The sequence below is a fragment of the Ascaphus truei genome, chromosome 19 (assembly GCF_040206685.1).
Source record: "Ascaphus truei isolate aAscTru1 chromosome 19, aAscTru1.hap1, whole genome shotgun sequence".
NCBI classification, from domain to species: Eukaryota; Metazoa; Chordata; class Amphibia; order Anura; family Ascaphidae; genus Ascaphus; species Ascaphus truei.
The window spans coordinates 4,823,278-4,843,799 of record NC_134501.1 but is presented as its reverse complement, the minus strand read 5'-3'; the positions used below and the strand labels follow the sequence as shown (position 1 = coordinate 4,843,799).

At 43.0% G+C, this 20,522-nt stretch overlaps 2 protein-coding genes across 7 annotated transcripts in view; one reads left to right on the top strand and one right to left on the bottom strand.

The window, feature by feature from the left end:
- Window positions 1-7,288, top strand: part of LOC142469736 (neural-cadherin-like) — a 70,007-nt gene extending 62,719 nt beyond the window's left edge. Inside the window, exons 27-33 of the mRNA XM_075576337.1 lie at window positions 687-879; window positions 1,558-1,724; window positions 2,305-2,563; window positions 3,795-3,975; window positions 4,279-4,517; window positions 5,455-5,609; window positions 5,842-7,288. Of these exons, the coding sequence (XP_075432452.1) occupies window positions 687-879; window positions 1,558-1,724; window positions 2,305-2,563; window positions 3,795-3,975; window positions 4,279-4,517; window positions 5,455-5,609; window positions 5,842-6,270 (1,623 nt within the window). The 3' untranslated portion in view covers window positions 6,271-7,288. The remainder of the gene's footprint in view (window positions 1-686; window positions 880-1,557; window positions 1,725-2,304; window positions 2,564-3,794; window positions 3,976-4,278; window positions 4,518-5,454; window positions 5,610-5,841) is intronic.
- Window positions 7,289-8,046: 758 nt separating this feature from the next.
- DPY19L3 (dpy-19 like C-mannosyltransferase 3) overlaps window positions 8,047-20,522 on the bottom strand; it is a 29,704-nt gene continuing 17,228 nt past the window's right edge. For all 6 annotated transcript variants that reach the window (XM_075576333.1, XM_075576334.1, XM_075576335.1 and 3 more), the window contains 8 exons: window positions 19,190-19,348; window positions 18,273-18,395; window positions 17,215-17,326; window positions 15,944-16,000; window positions 15,398-15,480; window positions 13,208-13,340; window positions 10,478-10,636; window positions 8,047-10,014 (listed from right to left, as the gene is read on the bottom strand). In XM_075576333.1, the coding sequence (XP_075432448.1) occupies window positions 9,844-10,014; window positions 10,478-10,636; window positions 13,208-13,340; window positions 15,398-15,480; window positions 15,944-16,000; window positions 17,215-17,326; window positions 18,273-18,395; window positions 19,190-19,348 (997 nt within the window). In that variant the 3' untranslated portion in view covers window positions 8,047-9,843. The remainder of the gene's footprint in view (window positions 10,015-10,477; window positions 10,637-13,207; window positions 13,341-15,397; window positions 15,481-15,943; window positions 16,001-17,214; window positions 17,327-18,272; window positions 18,396-19,189; window positions 19,349-20,522) is intronic.

Genomic DNA, 20,522 nt, shown 5'->3' with positions numbered 1-20,522 from the left:
ACTTGTTCCCCTGTTTCGTGTTCAATAAAACCTTATGCATAGAATACTTGTAGTAATAATAACAAGTTTATATTTCATATATCACTTTTCTCCCAATGGGACTCAAAGCGCGTCACAATTACAGTATAGTGCGCAGCACACAGGAATGTTACAGACACAGCCCCTGCGCAGATGAGCTCACACTCTATGATTTTGGTACCTGAGGCACAGGGATATAAAGTGTCTTGCCCAGGGTCACAAGGAGCTGACCCCGGGAATCGAACCCCTGATTCAAACTCTGTGTCTTTACTGTCTGCAGTTAATGTCTTTACTCACTGAGCCGCGCCTTCTCAGTAGTCAGTGATGGAGGTGGGTCTCAGAAGTTATATACAAGACAATGCATTGAAACAATACAATGTGGATTGTACATAAAACCGCCGTACGTGTCATATTGTTCTGAGTGTGGATTCACATTTGTATAGTTACAATACATACACTACTGTACATTAAACGGTAAGGCTGGTTTTAAATTTGTTTTCTATAGATAGATGATCTGACTTTACTGCAGAAATAATTAGATCATCAATTCCTATATCATTTGACTCCTCCAAGACACAATCTTATTGACGTGTGACGAGATTGGATAATTATAGATTAGTTTTAATGCAAGGAATGAATAAAAAAACAACGTTTTCTTTATAACAAAGATGTTTGACCTCGGAGCCCCATTGGAGGCCATTGATAGCTCCCCAGGATGTGCAACGAAGGATAAAGCTTGTAAAAACACTGACCCATCATCATCACCGTTATCATGTGAGCTTCATGCCAGATGTGCGGGAGAACCTGGCTCATCCAGCTGTGGCTGTTCACCGGGTTACAATGGACATGATTGCGGAAACGGTATGAATGGATTTTTACCACCTAAGTGAATATCTGCACGTGTTTGAAACTGTAACGCAGCATTAACCTGGATAACCCATAACAAGCTGAATAATACATTTGAGAGACCTTCGTTTTCCAGCACTAAGACTACAGAATAAGATACGCCGGGACGTACAGTGGGGGTTCATTGGGTGCTGCTGTTTGCTCTGTTGCTAAGTTATTGGTGGAATATAAGATATAGTATAGGTTCTGAATAGCTGAAATGTGCAAATATATATATATATACACCATAAAACAATTTCCGTAAATTGAGACAATATAATGCAAGGGAGGTGCTCACCTAAATGAACTGAATTATCTGTCTGATAAATGTCACTTCCCTTTTTCTGTATTTGACCCCTTATCCTTGCTTAATGGATTAAAACCTTATTTATACCCTACAGAGAGTGCTACAGTATATATATATATATATATATATATATATATATATATATATATATATATATATATATATTGTTTTGATTTATTGAAGGTTTTATACCTTTTGCAGACCAAGATAAGTTACACAACTTGCTAAATCTCCCAGGACTCCTCTTCACGTTTCCTCCGTGTAACGTGTCTGTAACTCTCTAACTATGTATTTCACATTTAACGTGTTAATTCCCCCCCCCCTGTGTTTTTCATTGTTTTTTGTAGATGCAAAGGAGCACTTCTTTCAGACAGGAAGTTATATTCATTATCTGTTTCCTGACGTGCTTCCTACACAAAGGACACGTTTTCATGCCCTGGTAAGAACACGCCAAGCACACAGCCTCATCCTGAGCTTGTCTTCGAGAGACACAACTGAATACATTCACCTGCAGGTAATCAGATCAGGGAATCCTCACACAAACGGTGCGGTGTGAGGAGACACACGGCTTAGTACTTTGCATGTCAAGTTTTTAAAGAACAACAGTATGTGTGTGTATATCTTCATTTGTTTAGCACCATCTATGTACATAGCACCTCACAGCAGTAACACACGTGGCATAATAATGGGAATAAGTGCGTCAGACATAAAAGTAACATTAGGAAAAGGAGTCCCTGCCCCAAAGAGCTAACAATCTAAGAATATATGTAATGCCAGTGATATCTTGAGTGTTACAAAGTTATTATGTCAGGTTGACCAATAAATGGTGTATTCAGCTATATGTCTTTATATGGGGCAACTTTGTTAGCCTTGCTTTTGATATAAGATATGCAGCATGAAAATAGGAGGATTGGATTATTTCAGCATTATTATTATTACAGTTTATTTATTAAGTGCCAACATATTCCACAGTGCGGTACAATGGGAGAACAGAATGATTTACATCACGTGAGCAGAACGACATACAAAATAAGGACAAACACATGCAAACAGATACACAAGACACTGAGTGTTTGTAATCCTTCTTTCCTTAGGTTTTGCAGGGGCTACTAGCAGTTTCCTATAATGTTGGCGATGGTGATTATACAGTCACACTTCCGGATCATAACATTGACACTGGGGAGTGGAATGCAATCAGCTTGGAAAGGATGCAGAATGAATTCACTCTGCGCATTAATGAAGGAGATGAACAGAGAGAAATTACAGAAGCACGTGGAGTATACAAAGAAATTAGAGTTGATCCCAGCAGCATATTCCTTGGAAGTAATAACTCCCAAAAACAGAGTTTCCAAGGTAAGTGTTAAACTCTCATAATTGTAACTCTTTCGGACTCGTCGGCTTAAACCTGGACAATATCTCTGATATAAACAGTTATGGGTTGATTAATCAACTGTGTAAAAGGCTTATCAGAGCCCTAGAACAGTGTTTTTGAACCAGGGGTCCCCGGTCATTCCTAAAGGGTTCCCTGCAATTTTCTGGTCATTTGAAAATTGTATCAAATACAGAAGAATTTACAATGTATCTGATCTCAGACACGCTATTAGAGAGTGTTGGGGTTCCTTACAATGCATCCGATCTCGGACGCGCTATTAGAGAGGGTTGGGGTTCCTTACAATGCATCTGATCTCGGACGTGCTATTAGAGAGGGTTGGGGTTCCTTACAATGTATCTGTTTTCAGACGCGCTATTAGAGATGGTTGGGGTTCCTTACAATGTATCTGATCTCAGACGTGCTATTAGAGAGGGTTGGGGTTCCTTACAATGCATCTGATCTCAGACGCGCTATTAGAGAGGGTTGGGGTTCCTTACAATGCATCTGATCTCAGATGCGCTATTAGAGAGGGTTGGGGTTCCTTACAATGCATCTGATCTCAGACACGTTATTAGAGAGGGTTGGGGTTCCTTACAATGCATCTGATCTTAGACGCGCTATTAGAGAGGGTTGGGGTTCCTTACAATGCATCTGATCTCAGACGCGCTATTAGAGAGGGTTGGGGTTCCTTACAATGCATCTGATTTTAAACGCGCTATTAGACACACACACACACACACACACACACACACACACACACACCCCTCGCACTTCTCTCCGCTCCATGCTGTTTCCTCCTCTCTTTGGCCCCAGGCTCCTGACACCTCCTCCTGATTGGCTGTATTACTCAGCAGCAGCCAATCAGGACGGAGGAAGCTGCCCAGCCCCCTAGCAGCAGCCATGCTCTCTCCCTGCTCGGGGAAATCCCGCGGCCCTCAAGCCAGGAGGTCACTGTGTCCAGAGGGGTAATACTGGACACATACATGTCCAGTATTACCTCTATTTTTTTACTGGTCAGTGTGTCCATATACAGGACAGTCCAGTGCGATACTGGACACCTGGCAACCCTAAGGCCCTGCTGTATGTGTTTGAATGCCATTATCCACATAATGAATTTTAATGAGATCCCATAATATTATATATATCGTACAACAGAAGAAATCCATTGTTAATTGGTCATAACTACACACATTTTGTTGATATTTTCCTTAGGTTGCATGAAGGATGTAAGATTAAATAACTACATACTTCCTATGGAGAATGAGACCACTGAGCGGGTGTCTGTAATAAGTAGCCGTGGAGTGAACGCTGGCTGCTTTTCTGTGGCCTGCAAAAGCAACCCTTGTAACCAACAGTTTATCTGCACGGACCTGTGGATGAGGCATGAATGCAGGTACAATGAAAGTATAATGATGGATCCTACATTGAGGGCAATGGACTAGAACATGGCTGGACAACTCCAGTCCTCAAGGGCCAGCAACAGATCAGCTTTTCAGAATATCTCTGCTTCAGTACAGGTAGCTCAGTCTTCGGCCCACCTGTGCTGAAGCAGGGATATCCTGAAAACCTGACCTGTTGGGGAGATCTTGAGGACAGGAGTTGAGAAGGCCCGCCCTAATATATGTTGACAAGTGGGGCTGTTTCTCCTCTCGTACGACTGTGTCAACGTGCTCTATCTTTTACCTTCTCTCTGCAGCTGTCCACCAGGATACGTGCTTCTCGAGAATATGACCGCCCAGCATTGCATCTACACCGTGTGTGCGGATAGTCCCTGCCAGCATGGCACCTGTGTGTCTCCGTCCCCAACAGAATTCCTTTGCCACTGTTCGGAAGGATATGCTGGTATTACATGTGACCTCCTCCTGGAAGCATTCGATGCGGGCCTGGGCTTCAACTCTCTCTTTGTTGTCTGCGTTGGCTTCCTGGCACTTCTAGGTAGTAACGGAGCCTATACCTTTTTCTGCACGTGCCGAATCTGATTGTGTTAGATACAGGCACCTCGGACTCTATAGGGGTAAATTCTACATGGTCCCAGGAGGTCGTTGTCATTAAAGTCTATGGAAATGTTTGCTCCACAACAGCCTCAATGGCTGCTTCGGGCTATATAGAATTTACCCCTATGTATGGAGAGAAAATATTTGAAGTGGACAGTGCTATCACATTGTCCTTCCACCAACCTGTGATAGTCTATTTCAGGGGTTCCCAACCAGGGGTGCAGGCACACCCCTGGGGTGCGGCGAAGAGGCTTCTACAAAGTCCATTCCCCCCAAATGTCGCCAAGAGGAATTAAATGAATTTTAAAAAGCCAAAGTATGGTATTTCAGGTTGTTGGGTTTAGGCATTTCATGCAATTTATTAACATGAACATTGAAACAGTCTTTGATTTTGATATTTAATGATTAAGGAAGAAATTGATTTGTTTTAAGTGCGTTTGTGCTAAAAAATGCCCACTTTTTAGGGGAGGGGTGCCAGGTTTTGGAGAGCATCCTTAGGGGGAACCACTGATCTCTTGCAATCAAGCTATTGGTGCTTTTTATTTGAGAATTTGGTCTGTAATGCTCCCTTTAGAAGTCTTTTCCAGATTACAATGACTATCTGTATAGAAGGCTTGTTAATATATATTTTGAACTGCAGTAGGTCTAACTCATTTATTTCACAAAGAATGGAAAGTCTTGTGGCTTTTTCCAATAGTCCCTATAACAAAAGGTGGGGGCAAAGAGTGCTACTGATGAACCCTACAAAACGAGTGTAAAGCAATTGAAACCAATGGCATGTGTTATAAACTGGTTGTTTAATTTGATTTTCCAGAGGAGAAAATGCTCCATCTTATTTGATTCTCTGAGATCACTGTCATTGGTTTCTTTGTGTGTAGTTCTGACCGCCGGAGCTCTCCTATGGATTCACTTTAAGCGGAAGAAAAGACTAAATGAAGGCACCTATCATGTCTCTGCATACAACGATGAGCTGGAAGATACCAGACAAAATATATTTAATTACAATGAAGAAGGCGGTGGGGAGCAGGACCACGTAAGTATCTTGTGGCTTCATACTGTAGTTTATTGAAAAATAATAGTTGATGTGAAATTGAAGATCTTTTTGTTGAGGTCACACAGGTTGTACTTTGCGCTGCAATATGCTGCAGACCCGCCTGGCATTGAATAGGTTAATGCGAGTTGATTCATTACATCAGACTGCCTTCTGTAACATACAACTATGTGACTTGTGGATCAAGTTTAATTAGAATGATTCTTCAATGCAGGATGCTTACAATATGACTGAACTCCAGCTGTCCCTGCAAAGCAGCCCGACGCACTCTCTCTGCAGCAAGACGAGAAAGCTGCAACATCTAAGTGCTCCCTTAAGCTGCGATTATGATACTTCCATCAGCCAAAAGGAGATGTCACAACTCTCTGCATCAAAACTGAACTGTTCTTTTACCAGTGGGGATTTTGGCCAATATTTCTATGATGTAGTTCAAGACGCGTTCTACGTCCAGCAGGCTATGTCCTGTGACAGCTTAAAGGTTTTTGACATGGAAGGAGACAATTCACTAGCTGGTAGCCTCAGTACACTGGCATCCTCTGGATTAGATGAAGATACGATGTACGAGGAGATGAAAGAGTGGGGGCCAAAGTTTGGGAATCTCCGTAAACTTTACTCGTATACGGAAGATGATGATCTGCAGTGAGACGTGTACTGACACAGCAGCACTGGCACACAGAGACTTCAGTAATCTAATACTTATGTGTATCTGATGCTTGGGAGACACGTAAGGCTTTCCTACGTACGAAAGAAAGCCAAGATCAACTAGGATCTTAAGATTTACAGCGGTAATGGGCGGACTGGTTTATCTGCCGCCAAACTATGTTTGTATGGATCATCACATACTGGAAGAAAAAGCACACATTGATTTGGTGGCAACTGCTTGTATCTGTCACTTTCTTTCTCAAACATAGCAATTGTTGTAGTTTTGGTTTAATAAGTAAAAAATGACACCTTGTTTCTGATCAGAACCTTAAACCAAATCCTGTATAAATTAGGTTGTGCGTTTAAATAATGAATCGTCATGTGTAAAATTGCAGGCGAGGAGGGGTTATATGGCCATTACAATGTACCTACCTTTCACCATGTCCATGAGATATTCCGTTTTGCAGATGTGTATATAACCTTTGTCCATTTAATGCAACCATTTATTATTATTATAACTCTGGCTTTCCTGTCTGTCTCATGTGTAACAAAATAATTGTATTTAATTGTAGTTGTTTTCACACTGACTTTAAAAGCATGGTGATGCTCCCTTAAGTGGAGGCGGCCTTTTACTTAAAAAAAATAAATGGTGATCTAGCTCTGCTACCCAAAGAAGCTCGGTCTAGCCAACACGCTCTTCACAATGTGATAACTTCATGTCTTACTTCTACACTGCATCACTGACACCGGCAAAGCTTTTAATGAAAATAGAATGACACGTAGAATGACCTTACAGGTTTAGAACTAGTAAAGACCAAGACCAATACCACCCCCCCCCCTTTCTTCATCTCAATAAATTTGATTCCACATGCAAAGGTTTCAGCATTTTATTAAGATATTCAAGTTACTCACAAATGGACTGCAAGAAATACAGATTGTAAACACAAAGCAGAAATCAACATGTATGATGTAGTTTTAGTTTAAATTACATTTTAACCCTGATCTGCCTTCCCAAATAAATAATTAATACTTTGGGAAAAGTTAATAACACATCTCGACTTCATTAAATTCAGACTATGGTATACTTTATTAGTAGTTATTTTAGTTTCATATCAATGAAAATATATTTCATTCTCATTACTGCAAAATGTTACGAAGCTGAACAAATACTTCAGTGTGTTTTTCTAGAGGATTTGGCATTCAATTCTAGGCACTTGGCTGTTTTTTCAAACATAAAATCAAGAATAACCATGTGCCTTCCGGAGGTCCAACGCAGTCTTATAGAAATGCTCCTTTTAATGGAATGCATATGCCTCATACAATACATACATATAATACAGGGATACTATACCCCAACCTACATCACAGTAAAAAAAACTCAAAAGACAGTGTAACTTGCTTTGAGATTGCTTAGGAGTGCAAATGAGATATCAGTTACTTGTTGTAGTGCTGCAAAGTGCTTAAATTCGGATTTGTTAAAAACCTCCTCTAAAAAATATATATAAAATGTCAATGATATAATATGAGCGTTAATTAAATGTGTTGTAACAGATATGGAATGTAGCTTAACACGCAGTCCATCATTAGGAGGGTCTGTCTGTCTGTCTATCAAAGTGGCTAAGCCTGGGGTGACCAACTCCAGTCCTCAAGGGCCACCAACAGGTCAGGTTTTCAGGATATCCCTGCTTCAGCACAGGTGGCTCTATTAGTGGCTCAGTCATTATGACTTTATTACATTGAGTCACCTGTGCTGAAGCAGGGATATCCTGAAAACCTGACCTGTTGGTGGCCCTTAAGGACTGGAGTTGGCCTCCCCTGGGTTCAGCTATCGCAATGGTGCAAATAAGCTGCACCAGAATTATCGAAGGAAAAAATATAATGGACTTGGTTTTCCTTTTGCTAAGTGTTGCTGTAAACCCCGGGAAGGTTGTAGCTGCAGAGAGAATCCGCATTGCTGGTGTTGTGACTGCGCACAACGTCTTACAGTGTGTTACCATTTAAGTACAAAGGTTAGAGGTCTTAGGATGCAATTAATGTCCTCAGACTGAGGAGGATTGACAGTTAAAGGAGCAATCCAAGATGGTGTCTTTAAATTTTTATAGGGTTGAAGCAGGGGGTCTCCATAGCTGAACACCATTAATTTCAGCTCTGGGGACCCCCTACTTCCGGAGATACTTGCCTCTGAAGTAGGTGCAGGTAGGTTCTCCGGCTCAGCAAGCCGGGTTTTGAAGATTGAAGCACCCGCGTCAGATGGGCCAATAGGAAGCCGCTCCGATGATGTCACGGCTTCCTATTGGTCCGCAGGGCCTCAGATCTCTGAACAGGACATATTGTGAATCAGCACCTAATTCCCAGCTAGGTATCTCCGGAAGCTGGGGGTCCCTGGAGCTGAAATTAACGGGGTTCAGCTCCAGAGACCCCTATATAAAAAAAAAATTACATTCGTAAACACAATCCACCGCCTTGGATTGCCTCTGAAACGATGACAAATTCAATGTTAAGATGCTAATAATGTCAAAGTTAATTTGCCATTTATGGTTCTCAACCAAAGCAACTGAAAAACGCTAAGAAATGTGCAGACTGTCAAACATCGTTTCTGTAAAGTTAGCTGTAAAAACAAATAAATATAAGTTATCAATGTACAGTACAAACGCAGAACTGTTTAGTACACAGGAAACAGATCATGTTTTAAAAAAAGAAGACATTTTAGAAATCAGACTGGCTGTATGTGCAGTTTTATTGCATTGCTATTTTGGCAATAGTTCCCTTTAATACCTTTATGTAACGCCTTTCCTGCTGCAGAGGGCAGAATAGCAATGCCCACCCCTCTCAAACAGGCAGATTTAACATCTTCCAATGCCGTGCTCCGCTGTGTGCTACATGCACCTCCAGCACCGAGTACACTAACCCAGGGGCGCTCAACTACAGTCCTCAAGCATCCCCAACAGGTCAGGTTTTCCGGATATCCCAGCTTCAGCACAGGTGGCTCAGTTAAAGACTGAGGCTCCGATTGCGGCACCTGTGCTGAAGCAGGGACTGATTGAGCCACCGGCCCTGAAGCAGAGACTGAGTGAACCACCTGTGCTGAAGCAAGGATATCCTGAAAACCTGACCTGTTAGGGGGGTCGAGGACTGGAGTTGACCACCCCTGCATTAACCTGAGTGTCTCACAAGAAGTACGCAGAGTTTGAACTACAATGTCCCCTAGTGAGACACGCAGCCTGGAAAGGTTTGGCACATATCATTATGAAAAATAAAAAAAAGAAATGGTAAAAAAATGTTAGAATCTATATACTACAGGTATAAAAGAGAACGAGGGCTCGGAAATGTGAAATCAGGATAAAATGGGCACGCGGGTCTCCTCTGCTGCTGACAGATTCTAGGTTTCTAAAGCAGCCCAAATCCTAAGAAACAACTGGCAGGGAAATCAATTTATAATACTGCTGAATCCAGTTGGCCCACTACATGTTATGACACCGAACGATTGACCCCACTCTACAATCACTAACATACCACAATAAAAAATGCAAGATCTGGCCCAAGTATGGAAAAATAATACTCTCTCAGGGTCCAGTTACTTCACAGCAGCTTTTCCAGTTAATCTGTAGACGTGAAAGGTTTTGTTTTTAAACACTCTGGTGAAGTAGGTGGAATAGGACGGCAGGTCTTTCTTTATCTCATCGCAGAAACGAGCGGAGGCCGAAGGCTTCAAATCGGGATCATTTTCCCCTGGCCCGTCCATGATCTGTTAGAGATTTCAAGGAACAGGCAAAGTCACGGAAACAAGGTCGCAAGAGTGAACAAAAAGCACAAGTGAACGTCCTGAAAAAATATACTTTTTTTTTTTTTAGATATTGTTCTGTTATGTCATTAAACACCGAAAGAACTGAATATCTGCAAGCCAAAGAAAAAGCCCAATTCAAACTTCATCTAGTGCAGGGGAGCACAACTCCAGTCCTCAAGGGCCTCCAATAGGCCAGTTACTAGGGAGATCCCTGCTTCAGCACAGATGGCTCAATCAGTCACTGCTCCAGCAGAGGTAGCTCAGAGGCTCAGTCTTCGAATGAGCCACCTGTGCTGAAGCAGCAATATCCTTAAAACTTGACCTGTTGGGGGGCCTTGAGGACTGGAGCTGAGAGCCCCTGGGTTACAGAATGGTAACATCACTGGTGGTTAAGGACCAGAAGGCCTGAGTACAGCGTACTTACATGTCCATTAGCGACATCCAGAAGGTCGCGCAGGCGACAGCCGCGGCCGTGTCTTCTTTCATAACATATACTGTCCTCCAAAATCACATAGTCTGTCCCAAATGCCCTTAACGTATTGTGCACATCTTCAGGGGATCTCTGTGCGTATATCTGGTAAACCTGTCAAATAATCCCAAACCTTCTGTCAGCGCGATTCAAAGCCGAGAAAAAACGCCCCTATCTTAAATTGATTTCCAACTTGTAAATACGAGACATGTTAACCCCTGCGCAGTGCGTTGTTCTCTCCTCGGGCAGTAAAGACGTTATTAATGCTCGCTTAAAGGAGCAATTCATACAATTTCCTACATGTGTTTTTTAAATAAATCAGTTCTGTAGAATTAGATTATACTTACATTTCTTTTTGTTTGTTCAACTCTTAATGCCATTTTAATGAGTTTTATTATACTTCTCCTCACTTTTAAAGCTTTACACTCTTCTGCCCCTCCTTACATCTCAGCCCTAATTTCTCGCTATGCACCATCCCGACTCTTGTGTTCTGCTCAAGGATGTCTTCTTTCTACCCCCTTTGTATCTAAAGCCCTCTCCCGTCGTAAACCTTTCTCACTGACTGCCCCACACCTCTGGAATGCCCTTCCCCTCAGTACCCGACTAGCACCCTCTCTATCCACCTTTAAGACCCACTTGCTTAAAGAAGCATATGAATAGCACTGTGGCTATTCTGAACACATGATACATAAAGCTTGGCCCCCTGCAGACGCACTTACCAGAACTCCCTCCTACTGTCTCTGTACGTTCTCCCTACCTACCAATTAGACTGTAAGCTCCTCGGGGCAGGGACTACTCTTCCTTAATGTTACTTTAATGTCTAAAGCACATATTCCCATGCTCTGTTATTTATATTATCTGTTATTTATTTGATTACCACATGTATTACTACTGTGAAGCGCTATGTACATTAATGGCGCTATATAAATAAAGACATACAATACAATACTGAGCATCCTCTGATTTCTATAGCAGTCTTTATCCCACCTCCCCAGCAGCGCAAGGGTTTTGTAACACTTTCCTGTTTGTGATCATTTGTTGCCAATGTTCCCAGCAGTTTGAGCTGCAAACTGTAACAATAGATAATGTTACCTTAGAAATATAAGAATACATTATAGCTGCTGAGTTAAACTGAAGGATTTATTTAAACTGAAAAGTGTCCATTTAGTGAACCCTGGGAAGCAGGATCTTTGCTGATGATCGATCACTGGAGAACTAATCGATTGGTAGCTTAGGTAATTCGTTTTCAATAAAAGGTAATCAAAGGCTGCATATATTAAAACAGATATTTTTTTAGTGCTGCGAAGACTGCCTGTAAATGTGTTTCATACTGTTTGCTGTGTGTGTGTTTCAGTGTTTGCTGTGTGTGTGTTTCACAGTGTTTGCTGTGTGTGTGTTTCACAGTGTTTGCTGTGTGTGTGTTTCACAGTGTTTGCTCTGTGTGTGTTTCACAGTGTTTGCTGTGTGTGTGTTTCACAGTGTTTGCTGTGTGTTTCACAGTGTTTGCTGTGTGTGTGTTCAGTGTTTGCTGTGTGTGTGTTTCACAGTGTTTGCTGTGTGTGTTTCACAGTGTTTGCTGTGTGTGTTTCACAGTGTTTGCTGTGTGTGTTTCACAGTGTTTGCTGTGTGTGTATTTCACAGTGTTTGCTGTGTGTGTTTCACAGTGTTTGCTATGTGTGTGTTTCACAGTGTTTGCTGTGTGTGTGTGTTTCATACTGTTTGCCGTGTGTGTGTTTCATGTATTCTTGTTAATAATAAAGTGCTGGTTTGTGTCCTGTCTATTACCACTGTGGGTGAGGAGTTCTAGTTGAGTGGTTTTATTCAGTGTACCGTGTTGGCAGAAATATAGTCATTGCACTAAAGTAAGAGAAAAGATCTGCCAGTCCTGGTCACTCTCCCGCTCCAGGCCTGGTCACTTTCCCGCTGCAGGCCTGGTCACTTTCCCGCTCCAGGCCTGGTCACTCTCTTGCTCCAGGCCTGGTCACTCTCCCGCTCCAGGCCTGGTCACTCTCCCGCTCCAGGCCTGGTCACTCTCCCGCTCCAGGCCTGGTCACTCTCCCGCTCCAGGCCTGGTCACTCTCCCGCTCCAGGCCTGGTCACTCTCCCGCTCCAGGCCTGGTCACTCTCCCGCTCCAGGCCTGGGAAACTTTCAGTGCGTTTTGCTTGTTAGTGAAGTGAGAGCCTGCTGGCGGGCAGGTTATATCCTCAGAGGCCGTGACCTGGGACCTGGATCCATCCAATCATTCTATCTGCTAATACTAATTATAAACCTTTCTAGATAAAGACTTACTAGAAATACTACCCCTTCACAGACCTATGTATCAAAGTATATAAAAATGATACCAAAGACCAGGGCGAGATTTAGCATCGTAAAAAACAACCTTTTAAAAGTAGTGCTTATTTTCTTTTAAAATAAAATCTATTTCATCACGTTTTGCAAGTAGGAGACTGTGGTCCCTATTCCAAACGCCGTTAGGCCACTTTCCCCTTCATAGGGTTGATTTCTTTCCCGTTCAAATGAATAGAGCCTACGCCTTTCCAGGTAATGGGAAGCCATGTTTAACAGCACGTTAAATACAGTATGGGTCTTTATACAGACGGTATAAAGTATACTTGGGAAGATTAGAGAGTTAGTGGTCTACACCAATTACTCTGTTATACAGTATTCTACCTTAATAAACCTACCTGTTTTGTCCTCTCTCTGAGGCTCTTGTCTTCATAATGTGGGTGGTTAGTTAACACTCTGCCAGTGCACAGTTTCACGCCGGCTAGAAGCTGCATGCTCCCAGCAAATACTGCATTGTGTGGGGTGTTTGACCTTAAAAAGAAGTTCTAATTAATGTTTATACTTAGTTAAAAATTCTTGTTAGTATGTTAACTCATCAACAGAAACTAAAACCATTATTTCCTAGAGAGAGTTTTATACGTGTACAGTATGATGAACCTAGAAAAAAAAATCTAAAATGTCACCAAAGCAAAGGTAAGAATCACAAATGAAAGCATAAAGATGCTTCTTAAACGACATCAACATTTTTGCACATTTCTAAACTGGGTAGTAACCCTACGAACATCTACTTACAAAAAACATAATCTGTCGATGCATTGGTTTATGAGGGTAAATAAACTAGCATGCAGGCCGCCATATTTATCGCCACCCAGATAAAATACCCCCCCCTCCCCCCATGGCTTTAGCAGTTAAAAGCAGAAGTATGCTCGACTATAGGAGGCAGGTAATGAGGAGGTACAGTATGTATTGCAAATGTGTATTTTTGCACAGGAAATAGTGACATTTTATTCAAAAAGCAGAAAGGTCCCATGTGAAGGTCCCCGGGGCACAGACGTGCTCTCCGTAGCAAGGTTTTATTTAAATTAAATTAGCCACAGAATAAATGTGCAAGGAAAACAAGAAAACGTTGTTGCATGAAACGGTCCGTTTCATTGTGGCCATTATAAAGTCATCAGCAAAATTCCTGCGGCGTAGTGCGCATCCATGACACGGGAAATGACACGGGAAATGACACGGGAAATGACACGGGAAATGACACGGGAAATGACACGGGACGGAGATGACACGGGACGGAGATGACACGGGACGGAAATGACACGGGACGGAAATGACACGGGACGGAAATGACACGGGACGGAAATGACACGGGACGGGAATGACACGGGACGGGAATGACACGGGACGGAAATGACACGGGACGGAAATGACACGGGACGGAAATGACACGGGACGGAAATGACACGGGACGGAAATGACACGGGACGGAAATGACACGGGACGGAAATGACACGGGACGGAAATGACACGGGACGGAAATGACACGGGACGGAAATAACACGGGACAGAAATGACACGGGAAATAACGGGACAGAAATGACACGGGACAGAAATGACAGGAAATAACACAGGACAAAAATGACACAGGAAATAACACGGGACAGAAATGACACGGGAAATAACACGGGACAGAAATGACACTGGAAATAACACGGGGCAGAAATGACACGGGAAATAACACGGGACAGAAATGACACAGAAAACCATTCCGAATAAGGAAAAAATGGCCAGCATGGAGAATGTGCTCAGGACATCGCCTTTCTACCATGAAGGTACAATTTAGTCATTTGAATAGCACTGTGCAGTCATTGTTTGCACAATTAAAGCTGAAATGTTAAAAAGCGAGGAGGGCCCTTTTTAATGAATTAAACTCACTAATCACATTTGAAGACGTATATTCTGAGGTCTTAAAATCGATTGCAGGACGTGATCTAATATTCATCCATAGTGGTCTCTCGAGTTTTCTCCTAGATCAATATGAAAGACCCTCTACATCAGTCTTCAAGCCCCCTCCCCCCCGCCCACACAACCTCTCTCCACTCTATGCTGTTTCCTCCTCTCCTTGGCTCCACCCTCAGGCTCCTGACACCTCATCCTAATTGGCTGCATTACCCAGTAGCAGCCAATCAAGATAGAGGAAGCTGCCCAGCCCCCTAGCACCAGCCCTACGGTCAAGTCACTATGCCTAATACTAATGTCCAGTATTAGCGCTCATTTTTTACTGGACAGTGATCAAATACAGGACAGTCCAGTTCAATACTGGACACCTGGCAACCCTACCTACATTTCTTATTCAATAGTACGAAATCTCCCCAACCTGAAAATGAACATGTTCTGTTGCATAATGATACCAAGCATCACTACACCTAGTGGTCCCTAAGTCACAGTAACGACCAACAGGTGAGTTCTTCCTCATTGCGCGGGTTTCTCCATTGGCGATTGCAAATGTTCCTTCGGCTGTTGGACGTACACAGTCACTCTTCATTGTTTTAGACCATTATATATGAAATACATAGTTAAACATTGCTTACTTGATCCAGCTCATTAACTGCACTGTATCAGGGTCATAAAATTCTCGCAACTCGGAGAGCTCCCCCATTACTCTCGGCCAAAACTGGAACAGAAAATCAAACAGCAATCTTCACTTCTCATGTGCTTATACGTGGGAGCTTGTTTATACGTTAGTCAATGTATAAGAAGTCCTAGGACACCAGCCAACATATGGTGGCAGCCTTCATCTCTGCGTCCTATCACAGACGACTCTCCCCTCTCCCCTCACGCCTTTGGGGGTACATGCTCCTTTTATTACTGCTACAGGATACACGAGAAAAGACTTGTGAGGTTTGTACACATTACAGCAGGGGTGGCCAACTCCTGTCCTCAAGGGCCACCAACAGGTCAGGTATTAAGGATATCCCTGCTTCAGCACAGGCAGCTCAATCAGTGGCCGTCTCCACGGGCAGTGCAAGGGTTAATACACGTAGATGGACCTCTTCGGGGGGGGGGGGGGGACCAGCACAGGATTAAAACCATGGACCCTAGTTTGCTAAAACGGAACAAACGATCGGATTGCTTACCTTGTAAATCAGATACAGCATCACCGCAATGGGTATTGAATATCTAACCATGTTGGTCTGGAAAAAAATTATATATATATATATATACATTTTATTGAGGTGTAAATATGTTTATTTGCAACAGATATCTATTTACTATGCAATAGTTTGATGATGCCTTTGTCTACCAGAAGACAAGTGAATTTACTCTGCGTGAGCCCCAATAAAACTGTGTGCATTTTAATGGTAATAAAATTATCTGAACAGCTATATTTGTTCATAAAATAAAACATCAAGGAAGACGCTTATACAGAAAACGGTTACCATGTTAACTGGTTTTGCTCAAGGGATTTTGTATCAGTCTGCTCGACGCTGCCATCTAGTGCATATTTGTGGAAATACATGATGGGATTCAAAAATGGTAAAAAGCATGAGTTACCGGGAAAAGGCACTACTGGCGGGGATCTCATGTATTACAGCCCCTTCCTCACTACTGTGTCTCTCAAATTCTGCTGTTCTTCATAGTCAGAGTCTGGGGAGATTCTCTCTGTGAACAAGTCAGTGACTCCCCACTGAGTCTATAATCCAGGGGGGCTCAACTCGTCCTCATGCCCCTCTCCCCCCCACAAGTCAGGTTTTCAGGACATCCCTGCTTCAGCACAGGTGGCTTAAATCAGTCCCTGCTTCAGCACAGGTACCTCAATCATAGGCTCAGTCTTCGACTTCGATCTTGAAAACCTGACCTGTTGGGTGGCTTGAGGACTGGAGTGAGGACTGGAGTGAAGCCTGCTATAACTCACTCTGTAGTTTATTAGTGTTCCCTATAGGGAGGAACGTACAAGCGCTGTCTTACACTCGCTCTTTACCTTTGTGGTATTTTCATGGTTTACTCACGAGAGCATTAGCACCACTAAAGCTTTAGGTTTAGTGACCCTTGACCTTGAGTACCAGGGTCCACTAATTGTTACTTTTTTTCTCCTTTTTGGGAAATGAATTATATTATATTTAACACAAATGTCCCGTAAATACGTAAACTACCCTAAGCGAGTATCCACATGAACAAAATCCCAATTAGCTGCTTGACAGAAAGTCACAGAAAGTATCAGTAAGAGGGCCGGAGGGTCACTCCGGGGGGCTTTGCTGTGCACCAGCTGATATACACTTTGCAGTATCCTAAACATAAATGCCTATTCCATAAGTTATAAATTATTCCACTTGCTTTGTGTGAAAGTGACAATTCCTTCCAGAGAAGCTGTTCAGAAATACAATCGTCTCACGCGAGGGGCACTCACCTTGTGTGGTGTGTACATGCCGATAGCTTTCAACAGAATGCCCCAGACTTCGATACTAAACAGCCCAAAGGATGCAAAGACACACATATGTGACGTCCAGAGATATTTCATTCTGCAAGAACAGTGAATCTGTAAACACACTTCCCAAAAAAAGGTCCAACATGAAATATTTATACATTTCAAAAATCAGCACTTATTACCAATAACCAATAGTTTCAGAAGCCTCCCAAGTGGAGCTCTGCAATTTATTGCGTTATGTATATGTAGGGTAACTATATTATGTATATTCACAGTAGTAAATATACTTTGTCAGCGGTTACAAACCTTTTATACACTGTGGACCTTCTGCTAGCAAATATTTGTTCTGCGAACCCCTAACTAATAAATCTCATTACCTACTCACCCACATATTGCCAACAGAACCGCGTGACGGATCCCGGGGCAGTATAGTGTCCCGAGTTCACGGAGGGACTGCGCACTTAGTAAGGTCCCAAACCACACGTCAGTGTGTGCGGGACGCGTGGTTGGTACAGTACAACTGTCTATCATTCCAAAGGAACAACCCACAATGCCTTGCAGCGGCGGTTGCAAAGCACTGGGGAGCGCGACTTTGGAAGCTACCGCAGTAATTGACAACTTTAACTTTAATTTACCGCCCACACTAAGGCACTTTGGGGCCTTATTAACCACGTAATCCCACCACGGGCTCCGGAACCCGCTATACTACACGGGATCCGGAACCCGCTATACTACACGGGATCTGACTTTGCATATTTATTTGTGAGAACCCATCCCATCACAAACCATCTAAGGCTTCACGCAACACCTGTTGGGAATAACTGTGCATAGATAAACACACTTGAAGACATACTATAGGGTTATTTTAATACCGGCGAAAAGACTCGTTTGACCTGGAAAACTAACACTATTATCTTAGTCCGCCGACCAATATCACAAGCTTCAAAAGAATATAAGCTAATCACAGGCGTTCCATCAATATCTGGAGATGCAAACGTGTACATTAAAGCACATCTGTATCATGGGCTGAAAAGTAATACCTCATTGTACTGAGGGCCAAGCATCCAAACAGAATAGTGTGCATTAAATTGTAGGCGATTTCCGGCTTCAGCGAATAGATCCTCTTTTCCTTCTTATCCGCGTGTTTTGAATTTGATGCATCGCTGAAAAGAATTACAAAAAAACATCGCGAAGCTCAATAATCTGCCGTTGTGAAAGACACTGCGTAATATTGCACATCCTGTAAGGCAGACACGTGCACCACACGTAGAAAGTGACGCGGAGCCGAAAACTGCTCGTGGACTCTGCACTATATGTGTTATTAGATGTTTTATTATGTAAAGATCTACCTAGTGATTCGATATTATTTGCCATGGCAGCAACACGCACATTAACCCTTTGTGTGGTGTTTGACGTAGCTACGACGCCAGGGGCCTCATGACGTTGTAGCAACGTTACAATCTAGTTCCGGGGTGTCCAACTCCAGTCCTCAAGGGCCACCAACAGGTCAGGTTGGAAGGATATTCCTGCTGCAGCATAGGTGGCTCAATTAGTCCCAGCTTCAGCACAGGTGGCTCAATCAGTCCCAGCTTCAGCACAGGTGACCGAATTAGTGACTCAGTCAAAGAGCCACCTGTGCTGAAGCCGGAATATCCTGAAAACCTGACCTGTTGGTAGCCCTTGAGGACTACAGTTGGCCACCCCTGTTCTAATTGAACATGCTGTGAAGCCTCTGGAGAAGAGGAACTGGAGAAGAGGAACTGCTCTGTTATAATGATTAGGGCTCAAATCTTCTCTAACACAGGGAAACCGCTTCATAGCAGAGCAATGCGGTCCTTTATCACACTTTCTACGAAACCGTGTAAGAAGTCAAGTGCTGAACATGTACAACGCAGCAGCGATGCCACGAGATTCCCCCCATTACGTGACCTACAAATAAGGAAAGAGAGAATCCTACCTGAGATTGGAAAAGGCAGTCGCGGTGGCGATGATCATTACAACGAAGAGAACAAAAATATACGGATAGAAAAGCAACGTGTCAGAGAGTCTTTCGAACGTGTCAAAGGGCAGCAGGCGAAACGCTTCTTCACACAGGTACAGACTGGCGTCGAAATCCCTATGGAAGCCAGGGACACAAGGTTTCATATCATTCAGGGGCTTTAAAGCTGCAGGCCAAGCAATATCCTACGTGTGTTTTCTTTTATAAATCAGTTCTGTATTATGAGAAAATACTTGTAGCATTTTTATTTAAACAACTCTGAATGACATTTTTAATGTATTATAATGTAACAAGTCTTTTTTGTTTCTATAGTAACCATTTACAAAGTCACATCCCCTTCTTCCTCTTCTTCTGAAGCAGGCTCTGGCACACCGGTTTCTGAGCCCTGTCCTCTCCCAAGCAGTGCACCAATTGTATCCATTGTGTGTGGTCACATGATCTTCCCCACATAACTTTGCATCTTTGGTCCTCTTCTGCTGCACTGACAGCCATTTAGTGAACCCCCGAGCCGAATCTTCGCCGATCGATTACAAGAGAATGGATCGATGGGCAACTTAGCTAATTACTTATTGTGTGGATTGTATTGATGCCCATATTAAAGGGGGGACAAAACAGCAGCTTCGAATGCTGCTTTAATTTCTCATTCAAGCGTGGTTTCAAACAAGGCAATGTCCCAGACATAGGAGGCGCTCTTGCACCTGTGTTGCAATGTGTTGTGCGCTGTTTACCAGTAGTGCAATTGGACACAATGGTTAATGTAGAAATTCTCAACGCCAGTCGTCAAGGACTGCCAACAGGTCAGGTTTGAAGGATATCCCTGCTTCAGCACAGGTGGCTCAATCAGTCCCAGTTTCAGTACATGTGGCAATCAGTCCCTACTTCAGCTTAAGCTGGGATATCCTCAAAACCTGACCTGTTGGGAGGGTCTTGAGGACTGGAGTTGAGAACCACTGGGTTGAGGAGTTAACACGCGTGTAATTTAACGTGTCATTTCGTGCGTTAACTCAGCTTATGGGGAGGGATTAACATCTGCTACATCTGTATGTTATGGTCTGCAGAATTCAGCACCCTGCCTAGCATGACCTCGCTGTAAAAATGCACAGAAAGGATAGAAATTAATTATACCATCGAGATCAAAACGGGTGCCCCCTGAACTTGTGGTATCCTTCTGCTCTCCTACTAATCTTGCCACATATGTGCCATGCCATGCAGCACCTATCCATGTTAACGGAGCTTCCTTTCCCAGGGTCACTTTTTGTATTGAATGGTTAGGAAGTAGGGGGTCTCCAGA